At 34.1% G+C, this 27,537-nt stretch overlaps 1 protein-coding gene across 1 annotated transcript in view; it reads left to right on the forward strand.

Annotated features, from left to right (window-relative positions):
• The window catches only part of LOC136850224 (neurobeachin-like), a 536,778-nt gene that overhangs the window by 40,994 nt on the left and 468,247 nt on the right, over window positions 1-27,537 (forward strand). Inside the window, 15 exon segments of the mRNA XM_067123859.1 lie at window positions 1,349-1,489; window positions 3,214-3,371; window positions 3,624-3,837; window positions 3,960-4,182; window positions 4,634-4,776; window positions 6,595-6,785; window positions 10,722-10,830; window positions 11,019-11,100; window positions 12,382-12,533; window positions 12,779-12,943; window positions 13,161-13,343; window positions 16,532-18,860; window positions 20,286-20,484; window positions 21,987-22,140; window positions 22,455-22,634. Coding sequence (XP_066979960.1) covers window positions 1,349-1,489; window positions 3,214-3,371; window positions 3,624-3,837; window positions 3,960-4,182; window positions 4,634-4,776; window positions 6,595-6,785; window positions 10,722-10,830; window positions 11,019-11,100; window positions 12,382-12,533; window positions 12,779-12,943; window positions 13,161-13,343; window positions 16,532-18,860; window positions 20,286-20,484; window positions 21,987-22,140; window positions 22,455-22,634 — 4,623 coding nt within the window.

Genomic DNA, 27,537 nt, shown 5'->3' on the forward strand with positions numbered 1-27,537 from the left:
TGGGCTATAAAAAGAAAAATTTTGGGGGGTTTGGGTATGTCCTGTTATAAGTGCAGTGATCCCACAAATGGGGGTATTTGTCAGGCTGTGCACAGGAAGATAAAAAAAAATCATGAATAAAAAAAGTGCATAAAAACCAGTAAAGAGAGAAATAAATAAATTAAAGAGCAAGGAATTTATTATATAAATGTTTATACATGATTGGCATAGAATTAAACTGCGTAAAATTAAGACTGTATTCCCCCCCCCCACTGCTCAGTATTTCATTTGCTTCAACACATTTTTAGAGAGAAAGACGGTGATGGGTGTTGTAAATAACGCCATATTGTTTTTTCCCTGGTCAATTATCATTCCAGTAACAAGAAAAGTAATAGTAAGCACCTCAGTTAAAAGTCGAACAGGACTGTCAATGAAAAACCAAAGTAGGATCATAAACTCAGCAGTTCATATGGGCACATGACGAATACACCAGCTGAGGGCCAATAATGGAAGCCATTTCTTAGGAGTATAGGATTTGGGAAAATAAACATGAGTTACTTGTAAATAGCTATGAATCGCTTCCTACGAATACCTCACGAACTGCTATGATCTCATTGAAGTAGGTGATTCGAATTTACAAGCTTGGTCAAAAATGTTTTCGACAGCTTCGACTTCTGCCAAACCACGTCTAGCCACGCGTGATTTTGACCATCTCGAGATTGTAACAGTTCGAGATATGATTTTGGGAAGTGGGAAAGCTGGGTAGGCTCGTGATAGGCTACTCGTTATGTTTTAAGTGATATTGCTAGTAGAATTTTTATTTTTACTGTAATAGATTAATTTTATTGTAATTTTAAAGAAATCACCCTGTTCATCGACGTAGTTTTTTATTAACAAGCTTTATTTACTTCTAACTAATAACTAGTTCTGTGTGGTATTTTTATGATGATACAGGTAATTTGCAAAGCCTTGCGTTATTTCTACCGTATTTATACTCCTAAGAAACAAAGAATATGTTCACAGTAAAGGCCTAAATTAGGCTCGTTCACAGCGATATCCAAATAAAACCTGTAGCGATTATTTATATTACCTTTGGAAGTCCAGCCTGACGAAAGTTGCCGTGCCATGTGTAAATTGTAATTGCTAACATAATGAAAAACATTGGTAACCAACTTGCGAAATTAAATAACAAATTGATAAAAAAGATTTCCACCAAGTGGAGCTTGGAGACAAATTCCTCAGTCTTTTAAGTAACAATCTGTCAGTCTGGCATTTTTAACAAATAGGGTAGGTGCACTTATTACGTTTGTGTGCAAGCATTGTTTTTCAGCATTTCTAGTTAAGATTCTAATTGTCATGTTTTCTGCAGGTGCTGTATGACGGAAAGTTGGCGGCAGCGATAGTTTTCATGTATAATCCAGTGGCAACTGATTCCCAGCTGTGTCTTCAGTCTGCACCAAAAGGAAACCCTTCTTTTTTCGTTCACAATCCACATGCTCTAATGCTACAGGTAAGGATATAATCCTGATGCAAATAGTGTTATGTAATCAAATTAGCAAGGTTTGATCAAGGAGTTTTTCGTAAAGGTGTGAAGCCTAGTTTTATGATAAATTGTCATGGTTCACAGTGAGAAACCCAGGATTTTGAACAAAGAAACAAAACTTGGCTTAGATACCACCAGCAGCAAGTTATGCTCAAAGCAAAGGAGAGTGTGGAAAATATATGCTTCGTATGCCTGTGTCGTAGTCTATGCTTACCCTAAAGTGAACTCATGAAACCTCACCATAGCTTAACACAACTTAGGATGCAGTACCTTACCAGACTATGGAAAGGGTAGCATCGTCGATCAATACACCTTTTAACTTTAGTCAAAAAAGTATACCAAAGGTAATTAAAGTGATACATCTTAACATGAAATACGATGCTGACCTGCATAAACTTGGGACATGGTTCCCCCTAACCCTTCATCTCTACCTACATATGAAAACTGTCTCAGAGTTTGAGCATCTTATCAAGATAGTTCTACACACATACACACACATGCAAAGCACTTCATCAGTAATCTTTACACACACACATGCACATGCAAAGCACCTCATCTGTAATCCTTCAGGTGCCTTTGTTCACATTTGCAGAAAATGACCTAGCTCTTAAAAAAATGTAAAATTTATAAAACCTTGGGTATACAAGTCTAGCTGTATATTGTTATCAGATGAATATGCTGGTTTTTGTGATAAATCAGTAATGTAACAATATTGTCTGTGTTTATGACCCCAAGACTGAAGGCTGAGGTCTTGAGAAAAATCTTAGCATTAAGAAAATCAGTGTAAAATATGAATTTCTGATATATTGTCTCCTAATTGGCAGAAATCATCTCATAGCATTACCTGACTGAAGGACAAATACTGAAACCTAGATATGCTTATGTATATCTGTACAAGATGGTGACCAAAGCTAATTTTTACAAGAATTAAACATGATTCGAACCTTTTTAAATTAACCAGCAAATATCTCTGGAATTGGCAACATGTCTTCCATGTTCCAAGATGAAAAAATGCTATGAGCATATCATAGTTCCACACTTTCTGTCAGTCTTTAGGAGAAATTAACCTAACCTTTTGTGATTTAATTGTTTACAAAGTACTGTACTCTATTTTTTTTTATTTAGTCATTTCTGTAATACACTACCACATAAACATAGCACTTAGGTAGGCAGACACTAGGCTGTTAGCTTTCCAGCCAAAAAAGACACTTTATTTTTGAACAATGTTTGTTGAGCTAAGTATTGTAAATTTTCTGAAGGTTTGGTTATTCACAGTTTTATTCTCAAGAATATTTTTATATTAACAATTATCAATAATTTTTTATTTACCTACTACGAGTTACGATGTAGTAGAATGTGTGGTTTTGAACATTGAGCATCAGCATAGAGTTTAACATGTCTAACTTTCCATGAAAAACATTACTGAAAGCTGATGACAATGATTAAGGAAGCTTTACCACATCTGTGTAAAATACTTTACACTTTCGTAATGAGTAGTGCTTTATACCTTTTGCTCATATTGATAGTTACCCTTTGTGGTATTTTTAAATGTGTCAAGAACTCAAATGCAGAATTGTGATACTGGAATTTCATCGGTAAGCACCTGTAGCTTTTTTTTTAGCAGTAACTTACAAATAAATTCATCATAACAATAGTTCAGTACAGTATTTCATATTTTTTGTTTGTTACAGGATGTGAAAGCAGTTGTTACCTACAGCATCCACAGTACCTTAAATAGTATGGGAGGCATTCAGGTGCTGTTTCCACTGTTCCAGCAGCTTGACCTACCCCATGACACACCGCCAGCTATTAATGATTATTACAACACCAACAAAGATCCATCTTTAGGGTAAAAATTATATATGACTTGACCCTTTTTTGGTATATCCTGTATATGCACTGTGTTTAGAATAGAAATATAATTTTGTTTTGATTTTCTAGTTGAATGCTGATTCAATGAGCTTATATATTGAATAGGAAAATGTGTTCATTAATACAATATTACCTATAACATTTAATAGTCTGGTATGGAGATTGTTGCCAATACTGTTAACAATATGGAAATTTATCAAACTGCTGAACTTCAATTTTTTTTCCACAGATCTACCTTAATAGGTTTTATTTGTGAGATGGTTGAAAGCTGTAATACAGTTCAGCAGCACATGGTTCAGAACAGAGGGTTTCTTGTAATATCCCATCTCCTTCACCGCGCCTCAAGACACCATGTTACAATGGAAGTGCTAACTGCTTTTCTAAAGCTTACAAAGTTCCTTGTCACCTGCCCTAATTCAAATTCAGATCTTTTACTAAAGCAGGTAAGGTGAATTTGTAATTAGTTTGCATTACTGTGTAGTACTTTGTTATCTAGTTTTTCACTTTATAATGTAATTCTGTATGTTGGTTAGATTTAAGTTAAATACATTCTCTTTGTTTTCAGCTGTTGGACCACATCTTGTTCAATCCATCTCTGTGGATATATTCTCCAGTTGTAGTTCAAATGCGGCTTTACACTTACTTAGCAACAGAGTTCCTGTCAGACACACAGATATACGGATCTGTCCGGAGAGTGTCCACAGTGCTGCAGACTATGCACACTCTGAAGTACTATTATTGGGTTGTCAATCCCAGGGACAAGAGTGGGATTAATCCAAAAGGTCTTGGTAAGTTGAGATTATTTAGTAATCCATATGAGAATATTTTAGCTTGTATTAGAGCACAACTTGTGAAATTTATGTTGGGTTAAGAGATGAATTTTTGGGCATTAAATCTTTAGAACAGCTTTGGTAATGAGTTTCTGTACAGTGCAATACATTTTAAAGGTTCATCAGAATCTAGTAAATGGGTTGTATCTTTTCCCTCAAATTTAATTACCAAATTATGGTTTCCCTTAAAGATTAGACGTTGAAAAGTTATTGTTTTATTTTTTATTTGCCTTATATGTAATGCACAAGCTATGTAAAATACTGTATAGGTTTTCTTAATTATTTTATGGTGATGTTTATTTGATTTCATTGTGCCAAAAGCTTATTGTAATGTAATTTATTCTCTTAGGTAGTTTTTATCTTAAAATTGCTATTTTACACTGTTCTAGATGTATCTCTCATATTACAGATGGACCACGCCCAAGTGATAAGGATGTTGTTAGTTTGCGTGCATACATGCTACTGTTTCTTAAGCAACTTATTATGATTGGCAATGGTGTCAAGGAAGATGAGCTTCAAGCTATCTTGAATTTTCTCTCTACTATGCATGAGGTAAGTAATTCAGCCATGAAGGGTCTACAAGGACAGGTATCAAACCACAAGTGTTGCATTCCAGGGGCTTGTTCAGTACTTTCAGCTTATATTAAACTTTTGGAATACTTTTTCATACTTTATCTTACCTGTACAGTGCATGATGAATAGAAAGAAGTGCTGAGCAGCTTTTTTTTATAGAAAAGTTGTCTTGGAAAATTTATTTTATGATTTTATCATTTCTTAAGTGTTAAGTTAGTAGTTTACAGGAATCATGGTACATTATTGGAATATTTACTGTGGAACGTATCTACCCATTATTCATGGAAAATTTGCCCATTCGTGGTATTTTTCACTGAGAAATATTCACTAATTACTGTATTTTCGTATCATTTTCATGACTAATTAGAGGGTTTTTTGTGTTTAAACTATCAAAATAGGCAGTTCTGAGTGTTTTTGGAGGGGTTTTAAATATTTGCGGATTTTAGCAATTCGCGGGGGATCGCGGTTTGCATCCCCTGTGAATACGGGGTGTTTACTGTATTTGTATTTGTGTACTTTTTATGCAAAAATATTCTTCATTGTACTAAACACAGTCTTCAGAACTCAGTAAATTCTTTGTGCAGTATGTCAGTCTACAGTGCCAGTTACAGGTGAACTGTATACTTTAGTGCTGAGTTTTTTAAGTTTAGAGTTATTGTGAACTTATGCGAAACAATCAATGCTGTACCATCAAAAGTATGATGTAGAAAAAATTATTTTGATGTAGCTTCTGCTAATCACTAGACTAACCTTGGGTTTGGTATTTCATCACATTGCAGTTGTCTTTAGGAATGCTGTTACAGTGTTTATGACATCATACTTTCTTTTAATTGTAATGTAAAAAATTTTTGGGTTGATACCATGTTATAAAGAAAAGTTTCCTCAAATGTAGTGTTGATGAATTACTACAAATGTATAAATATTGCCTTTAGCCAAATTGCAGTATAGTACATTCATTATTTTCTGCTTGTCTCAGCACTTTGACCAGTACAGAAGAGCTACATTTTTTGCTTTATCCCTGTTATCTGTGTTCACAAGATTCAAGATCACTGTTAGGATGTTGAAATTTCAGTGTGTTACTGTTTCTTTTAGAGTCATAGTGGAAAAGTTGTAATATAATCATAGTGTAGACTATGTACTACCTATCTGCCTCATTCGTCTTGGGTGTGTGAACCTAGAAGCAGAGTTCTTAGTTCATAATGACATGAAAAGAGTGTGAAATTTCAGTAAGCCGCTGTTTATTTGCAAGCTACAGTTTGATAGTTGTAGTATTATGACTGTACAGTATACCTTTATTACCCATCTGCATCATTTGTACATAGGTTGCTTATCAGGTTGGGCCAGGGTATCATAGTATACAGTACAATTAATAGTTATGGTCAGTGTGTTAAGGTGTAATTGAAAGTGATGATGTTTATTTTCAAAATGGCAGTGTTTAAAGAGATAGTTGTTCTTTATTTCAAATGAGTGTAATGGGCCATAATGAGTATATTAAAAAATTACAAAAAATATTATTTCATCCCTTCTGTTTGTAGGTTCATTGGGGGTCAAAAACTCCAAATGGTTAGGAAGAGATATTGTATATATCACATGGAAGGCATCTGTGTGTGTGTAGATCACTAAAAGGTTAATGTAACATATGCCCTTATCTGTGTATTCATTCTCAAATGTTAGAAATTGATTCTTTTTTACAGATGTTGATTTAAGATATTAAAAGAAGACATTTTAGAATCTGATTCCTTTAACAACTAGCCTGTGCCCTTTCTTGATTATTAACTTTGTCTTGTGATATTTCAGGATGAAAATCTCCATGATGTGCTGCAGATGCTCATGTCCCTCATGTCAGAACATCCATCTTCAATGGTGCCTGCCTTTGATGCTAAACATGGGGTACGAACAGTTTTCAAGCTTCTAGCTTCAGAGAGTCAGTTGATCAGATTACAAGCCCTCAAGTTGCTCGGCTACTTCCTTTCAAGATCAACCCACAAGTATGTTGAGATAGTACTAAATTCTTTTTTAACTTGCATTTCTTGAAATCAGCTTATTTAGTAAACATGTCACTCCTTAAATTGACAGGGTATTTTCATAAAAATTCTTTTTTTTTTTTCATAAATATTGAACTAGAGTCTATTTTTCATATTATTCTCTAGGATGATGATTTTTAGTTTTAGTAGTTTTGGAATGTTCATAAATGATTGATAAATGCTTGAATGGTATGCTATGGATTTGGATGAAGTAGAGTTGCTTTGCAAGTTGTATTATAAATTTACAGTATACACATGTTTAGGTCTATCAAAACAACCAACCTCTAACAATATAAATTCAGTATTACAATTGGAGAAAAGTAATCACCATAAGATTGTATTTGAACAGCAAACTTTGCAAAACCTGCTTGAAATTGTGCATTTGAGTGACTTTACTAGAATTTGGAGAGTAGAGGATGTTGGTAAATGTCAAACACACCCAGGACATATACTGTATACTTGTAGTTTCCTCAAAATGGGTACATAGCTTTGTACTGTACAGTACTGTATTTGGTTATGCAAGACTGTATATAAGTATGTATGTACAGTGCAGCATTTGTGTATGTATGGATGACTGAATTAGTAGAAGTGAATTGGTCAGTTAGATATGAGCTAGTCAAAGGTCAGGTTCATTAACAGTAGGGAATAAGTTTGAAATAAAGATAACATTTGAAAATATTGTTCCCAAATTTTCAAGATACAGTACTTAAAAACATTCAAAATACATAATAATTGAAGTAAATGCTGTTCTTTGGGTGTATATAAAGGTAATTAATTATATTTACAAAGATAAGTGACTAAAAGGGGAGTCAGTAACATCAGATAGAAAATTAATGATAGCCAAGGTTCTTTTGAATAAGACAAGATTTTAGGTTAGATGAAATTGGCAGCTGATACAAATTATTTATTGTTGATTTCCTTATTTGCATCTTATGAAATTTATATGTCTATGTTAACAGAAAAGTTGTCTCAAGTTGAATGATGGTACATTAGTGCTGCAGTTTTGTGTGTCTGATACATATAAATGTTTTTTATATGTTTATAACCACTCATTCATATATGAATGAATTTATATAACATTCATAATATTGCAATTGTCATATTCTGATAAACTTTTAATTCAATCTAGCTGTACTATTAACTCTATTTTCTGAATGTAAAATAACAATGTTATAGTATCTTGCAGTTCCATAGTGCCTTTCCAGTATAAATGATTTTAAGTGCTTAAGTTTCTTACTGTTTTTTGTCCTTGTTTAAGGTTTCTTGATGAAAGTTACTGCATGATTATAAAGCATATTGTACATTCTGTACTAGATTGTGAATTTTTGTGCTTTTACTCTTTTAAGAGCACTGGTATTTTGATGACAGCAAACACCATATTTGGTATCACATTACATAAACACTGCTTATGAATACTTAAATTTTTATCTCAATGTATCTTGTTTTTGTTCTAACTCCATTTCTTGCATTATGTTTTGTGATTTTGATATCCAATATAGTGTTGAAACAAAGATAATAATTGTCATGTCTTCATAATTTGAACTTCAATCTCAGCAGAGCAGAGACTATACCAGATGAGTGAGTGATTGTTGACATACATTAACTACACACAAGTTGCTATCTTGACAGAAACAACACTATAGTATGCAGCCTTGCATGCAATTTCCCCTTAACTTGTGAATGATGTAGCTCAAACTTCCAATCTGAATGATCCTTCTTTGCGACAATGTTTTTTTTATAGAATGTCTGATATGGACTTACTGTTGGTAATTTTAAGTCTCAGCTATACTTTACCACTCAGAAGATGTGCAGTATTTTAATTTTGCCTTTGGAGGAATACATAAATGGCACTAAACTTGTTCAACTATATCTAGTGATGTTGTTTGGGCACTTTTGCCTTATGCTGTTAGAAAAAAATTTATTCTAGAGTTATTTCATTGTACTGGAGAATTTCATTTGCTCTTTGTGGCTTAAGACTTTGTACATGCTCATGTTTTGGTATTTTCCCCCAAAGAACAGAAGAGTTGCATTTTAGGGAAGTTAGAGATTTATGGAGATGTGGGCTTGTCTTATTTACATCTTCCCTGTACCCTCTCACTCAGAAATTATATGCTGTATCATGGATGTGCATCAGTTTAAAATTGTTATCATTCCTTACTGAATTTACATTTTATATGCAGTGATGTGTTATAAAGTGTTACACAGTACAGATAAGATATTTTTGTAAAAAGGATCTAAAAAGTTTTGTTTGTTTTTGTTCTATAAAGTACTTCAAAAGGGTATTTTTTTATTCATTTGGCTCATTGTCATTGAAAATTTAAAGAGACTTGAGTTAGATCTTGTTTGTTCCTTTGTGGAGTTAGGTGTGTAGCACAAGTGTCTGAAAATAAAGGTAGAGTAAAAATGTGGAATAGCCAGGAGTGATTTGAAAGAAGTATTCAAACTAAAAAATACATACAGAAATGAATATTTAAATCAAAGTTTCTTGTAGCTTTTCTTTTGTGATGGTTTGCAGTATATAATCTGTATACTAATACAGTATTAAGTTTATCAAAGAAGGAAATATTCCTGAAAGATGATAAGATTTTCATGTTTTGTAGTACCTCACATTCTGGAAATTGATTACAGTACTGTACTTATTTCATGAGTTTTTATTAGAGACATTTCTGTATATAATCATACATACATTTAAGTTTATAAGTGTACTGTACAATTAAATACTGTACAGTACTGTATACTATGAGGAAATTTTGTCATTTTGGAATTACATTTCCTTGTAAATTGTCGTAATTCATTGATAGATATTCTCTTTCATGCAAACAGTGGTCAGTATTCGTTCCACTTCCTATCCATTACTGCATTAGGAAAATATATTTTCTCTTTGCTTTGGCAGCTGATACTTGAAATTGCAAGAGTGTTCTGTCCATGTTTTGATAGTCTTATGCTCAAGTAATTTTCAGGACTTGCAATGCCGATATCATCATCAGCATTTGGAGATTTGAGCTTTTGAGTGCTAGTGCTTACTTTTCTTTCTTTTCTCTTTCTTAGCTGCAATGAATACCTATTGTGGTAAATAGTAAAATGCAAATTCAACATTTATTTCCCATGTCTTTACATATTCTTATGCTCATAACAGTTAGGTATCCTTGACTTTCCTAATTTTCCTGACTCAACCATATGAAATCCAGTGCCCATTGGCTTACAAGCACACCAGATATACAGCCACCCCCTTTTTAATATTTGAGAAATATAATGATATAGTGATGGTATAGTTATGTACAGTAGAAACAAGTTGCCATTAGTCATCCCCTTAGTTTTTTTAATAAAAACTATTACCTTAAAGACGTGGTTAGAGTTTTCTTTATTTGTCATCAGTTCAGATTCCAATATCCTTTTATATCCTGTCTGGTGATATTGTGAGAGATAAGTGACATAGCGGTACTCTTTCTAAAACTGAGTTGAAGACCTTTTAGTCATTTTATCATCAAAATTTCCATTCAGTTCAGGGAAATCCTTCCTTCCAGAAGTTAGTTTTGAGACATTTTGTAATCAGACTGTTCTTTTCCACATGTTAGTGCCGCTTATGTCTTGGGGCGTTGGTAGAGCCGTGTGTGTGTTGTGATCGTGTCCCTCTCTCTCTCTCCCCCTGTGCCCCTGTGCCCTGGCTGGTTCTGCCCCAACCACCACCACCACCACCATCACTACCACTACCATCACCATGACTACTTATTCCCATCACTAACCACCACACAAATAATACCCCTAACCCACACTGCCCATGCTACCCAACATATCACCCAACCAATTACACCCTACAAAACACACCATTGCCACCACCACGGCGCCATCCAGGTGGTGGCTGGTCCACAGTGAACATGATGACGTGATGGCTCATTTTAGGCGCAAGTATGATGTCATGAACCCCCACAACCTCTACACCCTGCTGGCTGAGAGGCTATTGGTCCACGAGGAAACATTAACATTACCCACCTACAACTGTTTGTATGAGGTAAGTTGAATGTCATTCCTTGAGACTTAAAATAATTTTCTGTCCCTGATGTTCCATTCTCATAATGATGAAATATAGTTTTGAGATAATTTAATCATTTTAATGTATTAGGTTCATACATGTTTTAAAGATTGAAAAAGATGTAATGATTTGGCAGACTCCATTGATGATTGTTTTTTTTATACCAGATCTTAACGGAACACATCAGTCAGCAAGTTATGTATTGTAAGCACCCTGAACCTGAATCACATTACCGATTAGAGAATCCAAGTGAGTATTTTAGCTGGTCTTATGTGTAGTGATAAATTATGATTGCTTGTGGAAAATATTTTCTTTGGAGTTTCTGTAGTGTTTTTTGTCATGTAGTACTTCCTTAGTGAGAAGTAAATGTAGGTATTATGATAAATATAACTTGCTATTTATTTTTTTTTATTTGCCATCTAAAATCAGATGTTTTTAGGCAAGGGTAATTTTGTCGAACTTTTCTCTTCAAGGTTTAGTTAAAGTCTAGTTCAGTATTATGGGATATTTTTATCTCTGGCACCAACCATTGTTTTTCAGAACCATTTGACTTACAGAGTTTGATTTGTAGGTTGATTGTAAGTTTTTATAAGATGAATTTCTCCTGAATTATTAAGCCATGACTCAATAGAGAATGTAGTGAAGGGATTTTTCTTATAATACTATACCGTGTACTTGATTTGTAGTTTGTAAAGATTGTGAGATTGATTTGCTTCACCACCTTTGGTAGCATAAGTCCTGAGAGGTTTTTTTTATGTAGTATGTTCCAATCGGGGTAATTTAGTGAAGTCCATTTAGAGTATAATGTACTGTTGTGGTGCATCTGTTACTAAATGTACACAGGCAGATAACAAAAAAGAATGCCAATGCTTTTTATGTTTAGTACAATAAATGTATATCTATTGCCAGCCCATTTTAGAATTTACTTACAGATCATTAGAAAACTACCATAATTTTGAGTGTTTTGGTATTTAGAAGAACCTTCAGTTTAGTTCTACATGAAGGAGCAAAAGTTCCCAGTGCTTCCACTGCCTGAGGTTGCTATGGGTATTAGCTGTTTTTTTAGTTTTCTGTAAAAGAAAACTATTGTGCCAGCATTGTCTGTCCATCCGCACTTTTTCTGTCCGCCCTCAAGTCTTAAAAACTACTGAGGCTAGAGGGCTGCAAATTGGTAAGTTGATGAACCACCCTCCAGTCATCAAACATACCAAATTGCAACCCTCTAGCCTTAGTAGTTTTTATTTTATTTAAGGTTAAAATCAGCCATAATCTTGTGTCTGGCAATGCAACAACACAGGCCACCATGGCTGGCTTAGAGTTTCATGAGCCGCAGCTCACACAACATTACACTGAGACCACCGAAAGATAGATCTATTTTTGGTGGCCTTGATTATATGCTATACAGAAAACTGGACCACGCCGAAGAAACTCTGGCGCATTTTTTACTTGTTTTCATTTAGTAACAAGTTTACATCCCAATTTTAAAGCTATAGTACTACATACTGTATTCAAAATTTTTTCACTTTACAGTGATCCTGAAAGTCTGTGCAACCCTGATTCGACAGAGCAAACCATCTGACACATTAATGGAAGTTAAGAAGCTATTTTTGTCTGACATGACATTACTTTGCAATAATAACCGTGACAATCGGAGAACAGTCTTGCAGATGTCTGTGTGGCAGGTATGCATCTCTCAAGTCAATGTTCATTTTGATTTCAAGTTTAAACTCATAATTATGTTCATTATTTATTAATATAAAATGCATTGCACTATTTATGGTCTGTTTCTTAAGCCTTTAACATATACAGTACTATTCTTTGCCTATTCATGTTTGAATGAATATTGTAGTTTTTAATGTGGAGGATTAGCAGTAATTTTAATACACTATAAGGAAGTAACCTGAATATTTTGTTTTATATTTTTTAGGAATGGTTAATAGCATTGGCATATATACACCCAAGGTCAACTGAAGAACAGAAAATTAGTGACATGGTGTATTCACTCTTTCGGATGTTATTGCATCATGCCATTAAGTATGAGTATGGAGGTTGGCGGGTCTGGGTTGACACTCTTGCCATAGTGCATTCAAAGGTAATCAAGCATAACTTAAATAGATAATGTAGCATTAATATTTAGACATGGATATGGAGATTGGAAGACCTTGAGTTGAAGTTCTTGCTGTAAGAAATTTGTGAATGTAATTCTTGATATTGTAATTGGAATAAATAAGTTGTGTGTGTGTATCATTGTTGACAGTATTACTGTTTCTGTCAGAGGTATTTGTCAACTTTGTGAACTTGAATTTCAGGTGTCATATGAAGAATTCAAGCTTCAATTTGCCCAGATGTATGAGCAGTATGAGAGACATCGTTCGGATAATATAACTGATCCTGCTATTCGACAGCAGCGTCCGATATCTACCATATCTGGTTGGGATAACAGACAGTATTATGTAAATGCAGAGATGTACCGTAATGGTGGTGGTCCAGAGGTAAGTACCTTTGCTCATTATTTCTACACAGCATGAAATATTTGCCATCTGAAATTCTGAATAAATATTTTTTTTTACACAAACCCATAATTTATGTATTTGTTTTATTTGCAAGTCTTTGTGAATCCTAGATACCAATTCTGAATAACAATAAGAATAAGAGTTAAGATGGGTTTCGACACCGAAAATTCATTTCAACACAGGAAATTCATTTTTTTAGTTACAGAAATTTGTTGTACAAAACCACTGTTTATGTTTTGTGAATCACAATTTTGGAAAATGGCTCAAGCTGCTAAACAGCTGTGGTAAGCTGAATAACTTATTCAAAAATGGGGTTGAGATTAACAAAGAACTCAATACTTTGAGATGCATGGATTCATAGCCAAAAGGATCAAAGCCTTGTACATGTTGTAAGATGAGAGATCTGCATTTGTGGTGATCAGGATAAGGCAACAAAAACATGGGATGCACTATCCTAGAAGTTTCTGGCTTGAAGTTAGATAAATGTTGAGCAATAGGGGACATAATTAAAAGAAGGAATCAGAGCCTGCTTTCTTGGAATTTCAGTAGAGAATTAGTTTTACTGTGTGGAAAGGGTCCCAAAAGGTGGACTTTGGATCAAGTGTGCCATGTGCCCTAGGTTGTCACCCCCCAATGACGGCATACTTTTCTGTGGCCATCAAATTTCAATTCCAGAAACTAAAGAATCTGTGATATTAGATATGACACATGGCTCAATTACTGAAACTAAACTTTCAAAGGACAATGAGTACATTCCAGAAATTATGTTGTTGATTCTTTGGATGCTGAAGATAAGTACTGACAGTATATGAAGAATTAGCTGTATCACTGGTAAAATAATGTATAGATAGTTATTTGATAGTGGTCTGTACTAACATGATTATGTTCCTGAAAACTTAATGCAGAGTTATTGATCATAAACTGAGAGCATTATATTTTAAGAAGTCTTTAATTCTTTTGCTGGATGGGACTGATTTGTTCAGTCATTAAAAGGTCTCATCTGTGACATGAGACTGATCTCCTCAGTCATCATTCTCTTGGTTCTAGTTAGGCAGTTCTTAATAGATAATGCATATCCTTCATCATTGTAAGAAACTTTTGTCTGTATTTTAGCAACAATGGCAACATTTGATTTCCAACTCACAGGATAATCTTAGGACAAGGGCTGGACCTTTGGTAACCATCAAAATGCAGTGAAGGAAGGAAGTTTCTTTCAATGATGAAATAGTGCAAAGGCTTTTATTTAGAAATGACAATGATAGTACTACACATGAACTATCAAGTGCTTCTGATAGTGACATTAGTGAATATGGTTTGTGTAAACAAAGAAAACGTGATAAAATTTATGAACGTAAGACCATTGAAGATTCAGTTCTTACAAAATCGGTGCTCTGAAACTTTTATTGGAGATAATAATTTTTTTTTCATAGGTTTTACAGATTAAATTTTTGGTCAAGAGCATGCATTCAAGGTTTGCAATAAAGATTTTCAAACTGAATAACAAAAATGATGTTATTTTTTCCATGCTTTGAGAGGTATCACTTTGAAATGAATCACTAATAAAAGCTGCATGATTCATTATTAGAATAATTACCCACATATCATTTGCATATTTTATCAGTCTACTATAGTAAAACATTATAACAACATAATAGTATGGTGTAATATAATAATAATGAAAATAATAAAGAATCAAAGTATAAATATAAAATGGAGAAAATTAGTTAGTTATGCGGTTTAGCAGGATACTGATCTTGTCACTAGTGGTGATAATAGGCTCACAATGAATTGTTAATGGGGAATGTTCGAAATGGTTCAGAATTAATACAGAATTGATAATAGAAGACCCCAATATTTATTTGAACAAAACTTTACAGAAATATCTAAAGAAAAGAAAGTTACTGATGAAATATCAATGAAATGAAAAGAAATTTTACTTAAAAAGACAAAGGTATTGGCTTGTTCAACTGCAGACATAGATTGAGCATAGCCTGGGAACTGGATAGGTATATTCTTCTCTGTTTGGAGAAGAAATCATGGAAGTACACCACCACTGGGCTTCATAGGTTATCATTCAATGATATTATTCTTTTTAATGATAAATTTCATATTGTAAGAAATCTTGTAACATGGATATTTAGAAATAAGTAAAAAAAATTCATAATGTTCATGTGAATATTCAGATTATGTTAATGAAGTTACGAGTTATGTGTAAACAGTATATGCATAAATATTGCTGTCTTGATGATGTTAAATATATTAATGTTAAAAGTAAATATTATAAAAAAAAATTTTAAGATGATAGAATGGGAAAAAATTGCAACATAATGACCATATGATTTTACTACCAATATGGGCAAAGATCATATAACCAAACAATGGGACTATATGCAGTAGTGTATATTGTTTTCAGAAAAAATTTGACATCATGTATGTGATCAGTTCTGCATCAGTTTAGTGACAGATGTCTGTACAGTGCTTTAGTTCTCATTCAATTATCTTTTAAAACCACCTGAAAGCTCTGTACAACAGCAGATACTTACAAAACCCAAAATGTTAGACAAAAATAGCTATGAACGGAGCAAGAGAGAGGGAAATAGGTAGCTCAGTATATTTTGCAGTCTCACCCTAAAAGTGACTTAGGAGTATGACTTACGAAGATTATCTGGCAATGTATGTAAATGGAAAAGTAAATAACTACAATAATATCAGTTTGTAGTATACCCTCTCTTCCAAAATATGTTGAATCCTGTGAGATACACCATTTTTTTTTAACTAGTAATACAGTGAGGGAACACAAGTTGAGTAACTTTTTCTCCATTGAAGCTGGGATTTACTTTACTATGCATGATGGTCAGGTTTTGTGAATGGTGTTCAAATGTATAGAAGTTCATGAAAACAGAAACTTAGCAATATTATGATATTTTTGTTTCATGTCCGTAAGTTAGTGATTTTTTAGTTTCCCATGTAACTAGTCCAGCATTCCTTGATTTACAATTGAGTGACTTAACTGCAAATTTCTTGCTGCACACTCCCTAATTTGGTATATTTGTGGAGAAGAAAAACTTTTTTTAGAATGTTTCTTCATTGGTATTGAAGAGGAGTTGGTAGGATAGTTAGCTGAACAGTGCAAAAGTAGTGTGTAATCATTTGCTTATACTTTCCAGATGGAAGCAGAGAAAATCCACGCGGTTGAAAATGGGAAACCTTCAGACACCCCAGAACCAGAACTTGACATTCCAAAAGATCATGAAATTGATCCTGTCATGAAAGGCGATAATTGCTTGACTAAAAGTGAGAGTGAGAGGTTGAGTTCAGAGGATCAGCGGTGTAAGAGACCTAGTGGAGGATGTGAAAAGAAGGAGACATTTAGTGATAAATCAATTGCCTATAGATTAACAGAAGCAGGAGAAAATATGTCAGATGGGACACTGGAAATAAAGCAGGTGGAGGAGTTGAAAAGTATTGAGGATAAAGATTCTGCCTCCTCATGTTCACTTTTCACACCTGAAATAGTAACAGATATTCCATGTTCTGTGCCCAGTGATCCTGTAGGGTCATTGCAGCTCACAGCAAAGGCACATGAAGAGGTGATTAGTATAGCAAGTGAAGAGGACCTGAAAAGTATTGAAGTAATTGATACAAGTAGCGTGGAAGTACAAGTGCTTGACAATAGAAATGTTGATAATAAAGAACTGGAGGAGGGTGTAGAGGAAGTGGAAGAAAAAATTAGATTAGATGCTGCTGATGAAGTTGAGAAGGAGAGAGACAGTGTAAAGATTGAAGATGTTGCCAATGAAACTACAGGGACTCCCAAAAAAGGAGAAAGTAGTAAAAGTGAGGATGAAGGTAAATCTGATGAAGAGGAAAAGAAAGATGAGGACAAAAAGGAAGAAGCATCCGATGAAGAAAATACTGAAAACAAATCAGATGCTACCTCTAAGTTGACCTCAGTGTTGGAGCCTGAACAGAAAGAAGTACTGAAGGAAGATGAGAAGGATACTTCTATAAGAGATGCTGCAACCACAGACCAGGATGTAGTCATTAAAAGTACCAATGAAGAAAGTAAAACAGAAGGTAGTCTCTCTGAAGGGACTGCTCCTGAAACAACTCCAATTGAAGGACAGGCCACTAAAGAAGAGAAGGCAATTAAAGAAGAACCAGTAGAAAACAAAGAGACAGAAGCTCTTGAGGACATTGAAGGAAGCAAGGAGGACTCTGCAAAGGATCAGGTGACAGGACTTAGTGATATAAAGATTCCAGTCATTCCACAACAAGAAATGATAGCTACAATATCAGGTAGCCTACATGAAAAGGATAAATGTGAAAAAGAAAGGGAGGCGAAATTAGTTGATGAAAGTGAAAAAGTAGTGCAAAGTGACAGTATAGTTACTAAAAGTACTGAACCAGAAAAAGGGGAAAGTGAAGTTTGTAGTGCCATCGCTCAGAATTCTAGTATAGACAACAATAATGTTATGGAATTAGACAGTAAAAGTAAAGAAAGCAAAGAAACAAATAAATCAGAAGTAAGATTAGAATCAGAAAATATAGGTATAGAAAATAACAATAGCATAGAAAAGACAAATTTAGGTAGTGGTAATAGTGCTGATGGTGATGTAGATGAAACACCTGTGTCAAATGTGTCATCGACATCAAGTAAAGATACAGTTGAAGTATCTGCCTCTGAAGATTCAACAGAAAAATCTTCGCAAATCTGTGATATTGTACAAAGGACATCTAATTCTGTTTTCTCCCCTGAAGCTTCTAGTCCTGTTTGTAGTGCTCCTGAAACTCCTAAAAATGTCTCATTAACACAAACAACTAATAAAATTTTACCTGAAATTACACCAGAGCAGACCAACACTGAAGTACAAGTAATAAACAAAGAAGTACAAGACAAAACCAAGGAAGAAGAGGAATCATCCTCCAAGAAAGAAGACACTCATGTTTCCCCGAAGAAAGAAGTACTTCCCTCTTTAGTAACAGAGGGAAAAGATTCTCCAATGCATGTGGTTCCAAGTTCCTCAAAGGATGAAGCGTCAGGTTCTCCAAAGAAAGAGACGCCAGTTTCCTCAGATGTAGAAAATGATGTAAATACCATAGAGATTACCCAGTCCCCCAAAAGAATAAGTACGGAGGCCTTACCAAACGTTGGAAAAGCAGATACAAGTGATCTTTCTAAGAATAAAACTTCTAAAGTAGAAAAAATTGTTTCAAGTTCTAGTGATCTACCTAAAGACCAGGAGTCTCAAACTGAGGAAACTGGGGATGAGGAGCTGAATAAAGTCGATGACGAAGATGTTACAGAATCAAAAACAGATGGTACATTATCATGTGGTGATACAGATAAAGAAGAAGACAGAACCACTGATGTTGATGAGAGGGTCAAGTGTGTTGAGGAGGACTTACCGAAGGACCAAGTTGATTTAGGACTAAGAAGACATGGTATTTCTCTTACGGGCCACACAGCGGTAGAAAAAGAAAAGGACAGACAAAGTGAGATTATTATTTTTGTTTGATGTTATGTTGAGTATACAGTATTAAGTTTCATATCAAAACAGGTTTGAAATTGTTTTGAAATATGAATTGAAATTGTAAATTTCCAAAGCTGTTTAGTAAACAGTAATATTTCATATAACATGCAAATATGCTTTGATGGAATTTTAATAGTTTGCATTTCCTTTTTGAATTTCAAGAAGTAATGATACTTTGCAGCTTCTATTGCTTTTTCAAGACAGCCATTGAGTATTTTTGATTTTGTATCCATGAGTTTTGATAAGAAAATCTGAGAGATCTTACTATATAGATTTTATTTAGGTTTTATAGTAATTTTCTGTACAACTGCACAAAAAGGGTTAAAAAAGGTTTTGGTTGACTTCAAACCTAAAAATACCAGCTGTCAGGGTGTTTTAATTGGAGAAAATGTGTTTGCTTTTTAAAGGAGAAATCACAGCCTTTATTTTTGTTATACAGAGTGTATTGGCAGCACCTCAAAAAATTAGTAGGTCAGATGCCCTTCTAGCTGTCATGGAAGTCAGGAATTTTCTCAATAATTGTTATATCATTCATAAAGCTATATGTACTGTACTTTTCTTTTATTCTTGCTTTAGGTAATTTATCATTGGGGAACAGTTTCGCCGAACACAAGTTTAAAGTTCAGCCAATGTCCAAAATTTAAAAATACAGTACAGTAATCTGTATTATGATTACTATAAGGCTATATTCTTCTTAGGTTGTACGGAATGGATATTAGAGGAACAACCAGCAAACAAAGTGTATCCCCGTGCATTGTTAATCCTTTGTGTGTTATGCATAGCACAATGAAGATAGCACTAAAGGTCCTTTGTGCAGCCCATCCCCCTTCCCATTTGCATTGCTCTCTGCCTTTTATCGTTCCTCTGTTCCTTTTGGTGCCCTCCCACCCACCTGGCTATGTGACTACAGGACCTCAGCCTTTACCCTATTCAAATTTAATGTTTTCATTCAAGAAGAAATCTGTTCTGTGAATCCCATGAGTCTTAAGATGTGATTGGATTTCATTAAACTTTATAATTAGTAAATAAATGAAAGGATATCATAGTACAAATTGAAACACATTTGGTCCATATGAATTTATATGTACAGTACATAGTTTATGGCACACTTGACTGCATGAAGTTATTATGGGCTATATCTCTAGCTTTGCTGTGCGACTTCTTTGATAGGTGGTCATTATAAAACTATGAAGTAAATTTCATCACAGAACCTAGATCCTTATAAATTTGTGAAGTAATAAATTTTGTAAAAATATGAGATCATACATGTGCTGTCTTGCAAGGCCAAGGAAGTACTGTTTCTTGCAATGTCATCATAAGTTCGGAAGTGAAAATATAGTTCTGATTAATTTTGTTCTGTATAACTGGTAGTTGATCTTTTTTTCAGGTGATTCAGAAAGGAAATCAGCATCTGTTTCCCGTAGCTCTTCTATTGGTTCTTCTCAGTCACATTCTAGACAGATATTCTCTTCAGGCCCAACAAGACCTCCCTTTAGAATTCCAGAATTTAGATGGTCCTACATTCACCAGAGATTGTTATCAGATGTTTTATTCTCTTTAGAAACAGACATGCAAGTGTGGAGAAGGTAATCTACAAATATTTTCATAATGATTTTCATTTTGATAGTGATCAAAAATAGTAAATTTTCTCAATGTGAATAGAGTGAATGATTTCTGCACACCAACCAACTTTTCATATATATAATTATTTAATTAGAAAATTTAATTTGAACTGTGAAAGTGAGATTGTATTTGACGTTTTCATCTTTCGTGCTTTAATGTTGATTAAAGCATGTGAAGTTAACAATATATCACAAAGCATAAGCATTTGATAAGTACTTCTGGATTTTTGGATGATGTACAGTACTTTATTCCACCTCAGTATAGGATAATATTGTACCAAAAAAATCTTCAAATGCATACAGTGTTTTTCTTTATACTGTACAGGTTTACAATCCCTTAAATGAAAAGTTTTACCTTTATTTATAAATACGGTAAATTTTAAATGAAGTGAAGATGTGATTTTGCCAGTTTTAGAGGTTGCTTTCACCTCTTCCTAAAATGAATTCTTTCGTTTATTTAGCCGCATGTTAGTTTTATTAGTATACTTCCTTAAGACCGTCTCCACTACATGAAGGATGAATAAAATTGTATTTTCATTTTTACTTATGGACATCACCATTGAGAATTAGCAAGTTTTTAACTCCGACAAGCTTAACAGAACTCTTAATGAACATGCTAAGTCAAGATAATGAACATATTATCTGTGTGTTTAGTCATAAGAAATAGTAATGAATTATTAGACCAGCCACAGATTTGGTAAGCCTGGCTGAATGTATGATGATTCAACATTTAGCTTAGCAGTGTTTGCTTCTAGGCCTATTGATGGGTCAAAAGCTAACTTGAATGTATTGTAACATGCATTATTAATGGAATCTACTGAAACTGACACAGGCATAACAGGGCTAGCATAGTATAATCTACGTAATGAAAATGAAACTCACATTAAGTATAGACATGTAATCAAAACAAAAATGCCATTTCATAAGCAAGAGATATCACATAAAATTGTTTGGGAACAAACTTTAAGGGTTGCATATGTGAGATCAGATGATACACAAGTATAAACAGTAATACAGTTCTTTTGATGCAGTATACTACAGTATTGAGCTTTACAGAATGCTTTTGTTGGAAATTAAATGTGTTAATGTATTTATTGTTCAAGCTTCAGTTCCAAAATCCCAAAACCAAAACACAGCTGACCCCAAGTATTCCAGATAAGGGATTGTGAACCTGTACATACAATATGGATAAAATGTTTCAGAATGGAGCTACAGTATACGAATCTGATATTTTAACTGTAAATGAAAAACCCGTTTATCTGAGATAACAATATTCTATATAAATTACAGTAAAGTAATGGGAAATCGGAATGTGCTGTATAAATTTTTTTACACAGGCTGTACTCATAATAGGATGTTTTGGTGCTATTGTTTGTTTTTAAATAATACAAGGTTAAACTTATACTGTATATATCACAATCTTGACAAACTACAATGAAGAGTAATGTATTTTCATATAATTTCAGTCACTCTACAAAAAGTGTTTTAGACTTTGTCAACAACAGCGAGAACGCCATCTTTGTAGTGAATACTGTGCATCTGATATCTCAGTTAGCAGACAACCTCATCATTGCTTGTGGAGGTCTCTTACCTCTCTTAGCATCTGCTACCTCACCAAATGTAAGTTAATCATGGATATTTCTTATGGTAGAATGCAGTTAAGAGAGAGATTTTCTGTTTATTCTGAATGTACTCTGCTATATTTGAGGAATAATGAGGATTCTTAGTGGAATATTAAAATTTGCTATAAAGATGAATTATGGTAGCAAGGAAGCAAGCTACACAACAGGTGACAGACTGTTCCTGTACCTATTATGTAAGAGAATTTGTTGACAAATACCTTGTTATTTTTGTTTATTTGACGTGTTGCGTTGCATATTTGTAACGTTTTTAATTTTTACTAACTTGCAAATTATTTCATGTGTATTGATCAGAATGAACTTGATGTGCTGGAACCAACTCAAGGAATGGGTGTGGAAGTTGCTGTGTCTTTCCTACATCGACTAGTCAATATGGCTGATGTTTTAGTATTTGCATCTTCACTTAATTTCTCTGAGCTAGAGGCTGAGAAGAATATGTCGAGTGGAGGTATCCTTAGACAGTGCTTGAGACTGGTATGTATAATTTTTTTTTTTTACTCACAAAGCACTTGTTTTGGTTGGTGTTCTTGCCTTATATGAAACACAACTTTCTGGAAAATACAACTCAGCTTTATCTTCCTTAGGCTGTAAAGTCAAGAATTGCTACCGTGCATTAGTGACATTTGTACTGGTAATGCCCACATATACATCACTTTCATTATAACCATTTTTATGTCAGTTTTCTCTTTATATAGGGTTAGATATGACAAGACTTCTCTTCACTGTCTTCTGTGTTGTGTGCTTTCTTTATAAACTTCTATCAGACCTACGTCTTCAACCGTCCCCTTTGTCCATGTTTTCCTTGGGCATCCTACAGCTCTTTGCCCTGCTATTTCCATATCTACTGCTTTTGTGATCAACTCATTCTTTGAGATCTTAGCATTTTTTCCAGCCTATGACTCCAGATCTCTCCACCAGTTCCTCATTTGTAGTATGCATGATTTTTCCATCATACACCAACTGTGAATCTTAAAATTCCATGGTCACCTTTTCAAAGTTTATTCCATTTTTTCAGTGCTCTTGTTTCTGCTGCAGTTTGTCCCCAGGGTAACAGAAACTCTGTACCTCTTCTAAGACTTGCCTCTTTATCACAACAGGGTTCTCACCTCCATTCTCTTCCCTGTTTGCCCTTGTGATGCATTTCAGGCATCAAAAATATCGTGCTCCATTTATATTTTGTAACCTTGAGAACCTCTTGTGACAAAATCTGTTACACTCAGTAAATTGTATAATATCTACCCTCTCATGTTTCCCACAACAACCACATGACCACTTGCTTGATTGTATTCTTTCCTTTGTCTCCTTTCCAGGCACCACAAGCTTTGTTTTGCTTACAGTACTTTTATTTTCTGTGCTCTCCTCTGCATTTAACTCTCCCAGTTTTATACATTTCCACCACCTTTTCTTCAGATTATGCTATTAACACTAGGTCATTTGCATAAACCAGCTCATAGTAGGTTCCTCCATTAGTGTGATAAACAGCAAAGGGCTCATGGCTGATCCTTGATGGAAACCAACATATTATGATACTTTTACTACTATCTTCACTCTGGATTCAGTGTTGTGTTAGAGTAACATTACTGGTTTAGAGTAACATTACTGGTTTAATGTGTCTTTCTAGTACAATCTGCTGTCATGATGCCTTTTTTATTACTTGTCTCCATACTCTGTCAAATATCTTTTCAAGATCCACAGGTGTGAAGTGTGTTCTCTTTCGCTTAGTCTGGTACTTTTCCTGTAGTTGTCTCCCTAAAAAAACTGCTTGCTTTGTTGACGTCTGGCATGTCAAAAGGGTAAACATTGATTTTAATCACTTTTCTTAGCCCTTCTTTCAGCACCTGTTTTGGTATTTTTGGAATGTGCTCAAGTAGTCGTATTCCTCTGTAATTTCCATATTGCAGTGCATACATTTCATTTATATACTGTACCTTTAGTCTTTAATATAGGGAATGAATATTCAAAATTTATTCTGTTTAAAGGAAATTCTTTGGTCTTTTTTTGGTATAATGTAATTTCTTGATGTATTGGTTGCAAGGCATATCTGTCACCCAAATTTAGCCCATGTTCATGATCTCATAATGTCCCAGACACTGCATATATTGTTAACAGACAAAACAAGAGTGGTAGTAATCCAATGCATGTGTCCACTGGATCCACAGGTACACAGTAGCTAACTGCCTCACTTTTCATGTATCAGCATAACTATAACAACAGCTTAGTAGAGTTCCTCAGATGTTCAATATTCATGCAGGATCACTTAACAAAACAAACTGTTGAATCGGTCTATCTGTCCAAACATTTTCATCATTTTGTTGTCCTATTTCTTGTAGGTGGAAGGTGAGTTAGTAATAACTCCTCCTCAGGTAGTTCATACTTTGCACTAGTTTCAGTCATTCTTCTGTGCTCCACAAGTATGTTTTGTTATTTTTGGTTGCTAGTAATATAAGCTAAATTAAATAGGAAACAGAAGGTTTGTTAGTTACCTAACTTCTGAAGTTACTTCTGTGTAACCGTAGGCTCTCTGTATATTAGTAATTAGGATTTGTTTCCTAGGATAGTGTGTGAAGGATAAGTGTGCTTTTCCTTGGTTTACCATATTTCCTTGCCTTGGTGTTACTGCTGAAGTGTCATTTTTGTGTACATTTTGTGTTTAGCCCGGTATTTGTATTTTCAGTTGCAATATCACACAGTTTAATTCGGTATTTGTGATTTTGTACATATGTTATGTACATGAGTGATGGGTTTTCGTGAGAAAATAAATATTCTTTTAAATATCTGAAGTTTTCTCAGTTTGAATCAATAGGGATATATAAATACTGTACAAGCAGATGTATTGTCATCTGTTTGTATTTTACTGTTAAGTATCATATACTCTTTCCTTGTCAAACATAACTTCCACTTTGGACTGCCATTGTTGACTGTAGTTTTATAATTTAGGAAAAAGTGACAGCTTCAAAATGACAAGGTAGAGGGTGATAGTGAATTATACATCCTAGAAGAAGTATTTAAGAAAAGATATTTCTTATATGTTGCTTTAATGGTTCTTTACTGGAGAACCATATTAGTGAAAAATACACTAGCCTGTGTATTACTCCTTTGGGAGATAGATAGGGTTTTAGAAGTTCTACATGAAGCTGTTGTTCTTGGAAATAGGCAACTTGAGGCTCTTTGGATTGATGATGGCTTAAGCAGTTTCAGAAAATATTTTGTATTATCTGGAGTTACTTAAATTGACCAGTCTCTATATTTATTGAGATTGAAATTGTTTACAAGTACAATGTCACTCTGTAGGTTCTGCTGACCAAAACCTTATGTCAGATAATAACCAAGGTGAAGCTGGGAAGGAGTGGGTATTGATGTTATTGGGTGCAACATAATTTGAAGAAATCACAGTAATCATTTTTAGAAAGAATATGGGGGTTATGATGAACCTTGCAAGCATCTTATGTCAGCTTCCTTAAAACACAGAAATCACCAGGTCAGGAAATGCAGGTGATAATGGTGTGAGGGTTAAGGATGTCTTGTTTAGAGAAAATCGAACAATGGGAAAAGGATGGTAATTGCAGTGAAGGAATAAGAGAGAAGTGCAACCATCATATACAAGTTTTGCATCTTAAGATTGAACCCATTTATATGATTCATCAGTAGAGATGGGACTGACTCCAGATTATCTTGCTGATATCCACTTGGGTTAACACACTTTGTTTGCTAGCAGTGTGTGGTTTATATGATTGGCTTCATATTTCAAAGAACATTTGAACTTTTGATCGTTGATTCTCTCTTAAGAGAAAGGTGGCAAAGAAGAGGTAGAAGCATACCCTGCTTTTGCCTTTTTATACCTGTACTATTCCATATCTAGTCAGGTACAGTAGTCACTGTTCTTACAAGCAACTTTAGTAGTTGGTTGAAGATAATTTAAACATGTTGAATTTCATATTGATGTCTTTTATCCTCTGAAATTTTTGGGGTGTCTCAAAGTTTGCCTGTAGCAAAACACACACTGACCAATTATGGACAGAGCCTGTTCTTGTTTTATTGCTTAACATGAATTTATTTTTCATGCAAAAATAAATACATATACATTACTATATTATTGTATGTTCAGAAATGGAAAAGAAGTCAAAATGACACATTGAAGTGTACTGAAAATTTATGGCAGATGTCATTTAACTTCATCAGAATCTCAGGTGTTAGGAGTAGAATGATGCAGTTTGAAGTCATCGGAGTCTCAAAGGGTTAAGAGAGAATTTAGTGCTTCAGAATCCTAACTGATAACTTCATTCACTTTCCTATGGTCAAAGATAGTTTTAAGCCTAGGAGAAAATTATAGTATGTAGAATGTGAACAACTTCAAATATCCTCCTAGTTAAGGATATATTGTTATAATTACTGATAAAATAAAAGTTTTTTGTGTTGTTCCAACTGTTATCCTAAAATGCACTTGTACATCAATTGAAGTCTCCTTTTTTACAAATCATTTAAATTTAGGTGTAAAAATTAAATATTGGACTACACTACTGCATAAGCAGTTATTAAGAAAATAAAAATTATAAGAAAGAAACTAAAGGTTCGTAGATCTTTTGAAGATGTTCCAGAAAGTGTTTATTCTCTCAGATTTATTATCATGAAAAATTATGTCAGAAAATATTACTATACTGTTTTGGTATTATGAAGACTTGTTATGGAACTGAAGGTATTATGTGGAGTAATGAAACTAATAAGGTACTATTGAATTAATTTTACAAACACTATAGCATTTACTATTAAAAAAGTATGTCATATTCTAGCAGTAGCATTTACTATTAAAATAGTATGTCAAATTTTAACAGTTTTTATTTTTTTAACTGGCTCTGCACATATTTATATATGTACCACATATGACCTAGGTCAGCAAGATGGTGAAACAAGTGATTGTTCAGGTTTCAAAAAACAACAGTTACCAATGGGTAAACAAAGCACTATTGTGTAGCAGTGTTTCATCCAAAGATATATTTCAGGCTTTTGTTGATGGTATTAAGTTTCTCATTGGATGGGTCGATATTGTTCTTAGATAGCACTCTGCTGGGCCCCGCATTCGAGTCTGTAGCCAGCCAATGAAGAATTAGAGGATTTTATTTCTAGTGATAGAAATTCATTTCTCGGTATAATGTGGTTCGGATTCCACAATAAGCTGTAGGTCCCGTTGCTAGGTTACCAATTGGTTCTTAGCCACGTAAAATAAATCTAATATCTCGGGCCAGCCCTAGGAGAGCTGTTAATCAGCTCAGTGGTCTGGTTAAATTAAGATATACCTAACTTAAGTTGATGGTATTAACTGATTGCATCCCATCTATTTTTGGCCTGTTCACAATAGGAGTTTGATTTTTCCTTATATGAA

Source organism: Macrobrachium rosenbergii, chromosome 21, assembly GCF_040412425.1.
Source record: "Macrobrachium rosenbergii isolate ZJJX-2024 chromosome 21, ASM4041242v1, whole genome shotgun sequence".
NCBI lineage: Eukaryota > Metazoa > Arthropoda > Malacostraca > Decapoda > Palaemonidae > Macrobrachium > Macrobrachium rosenbergii.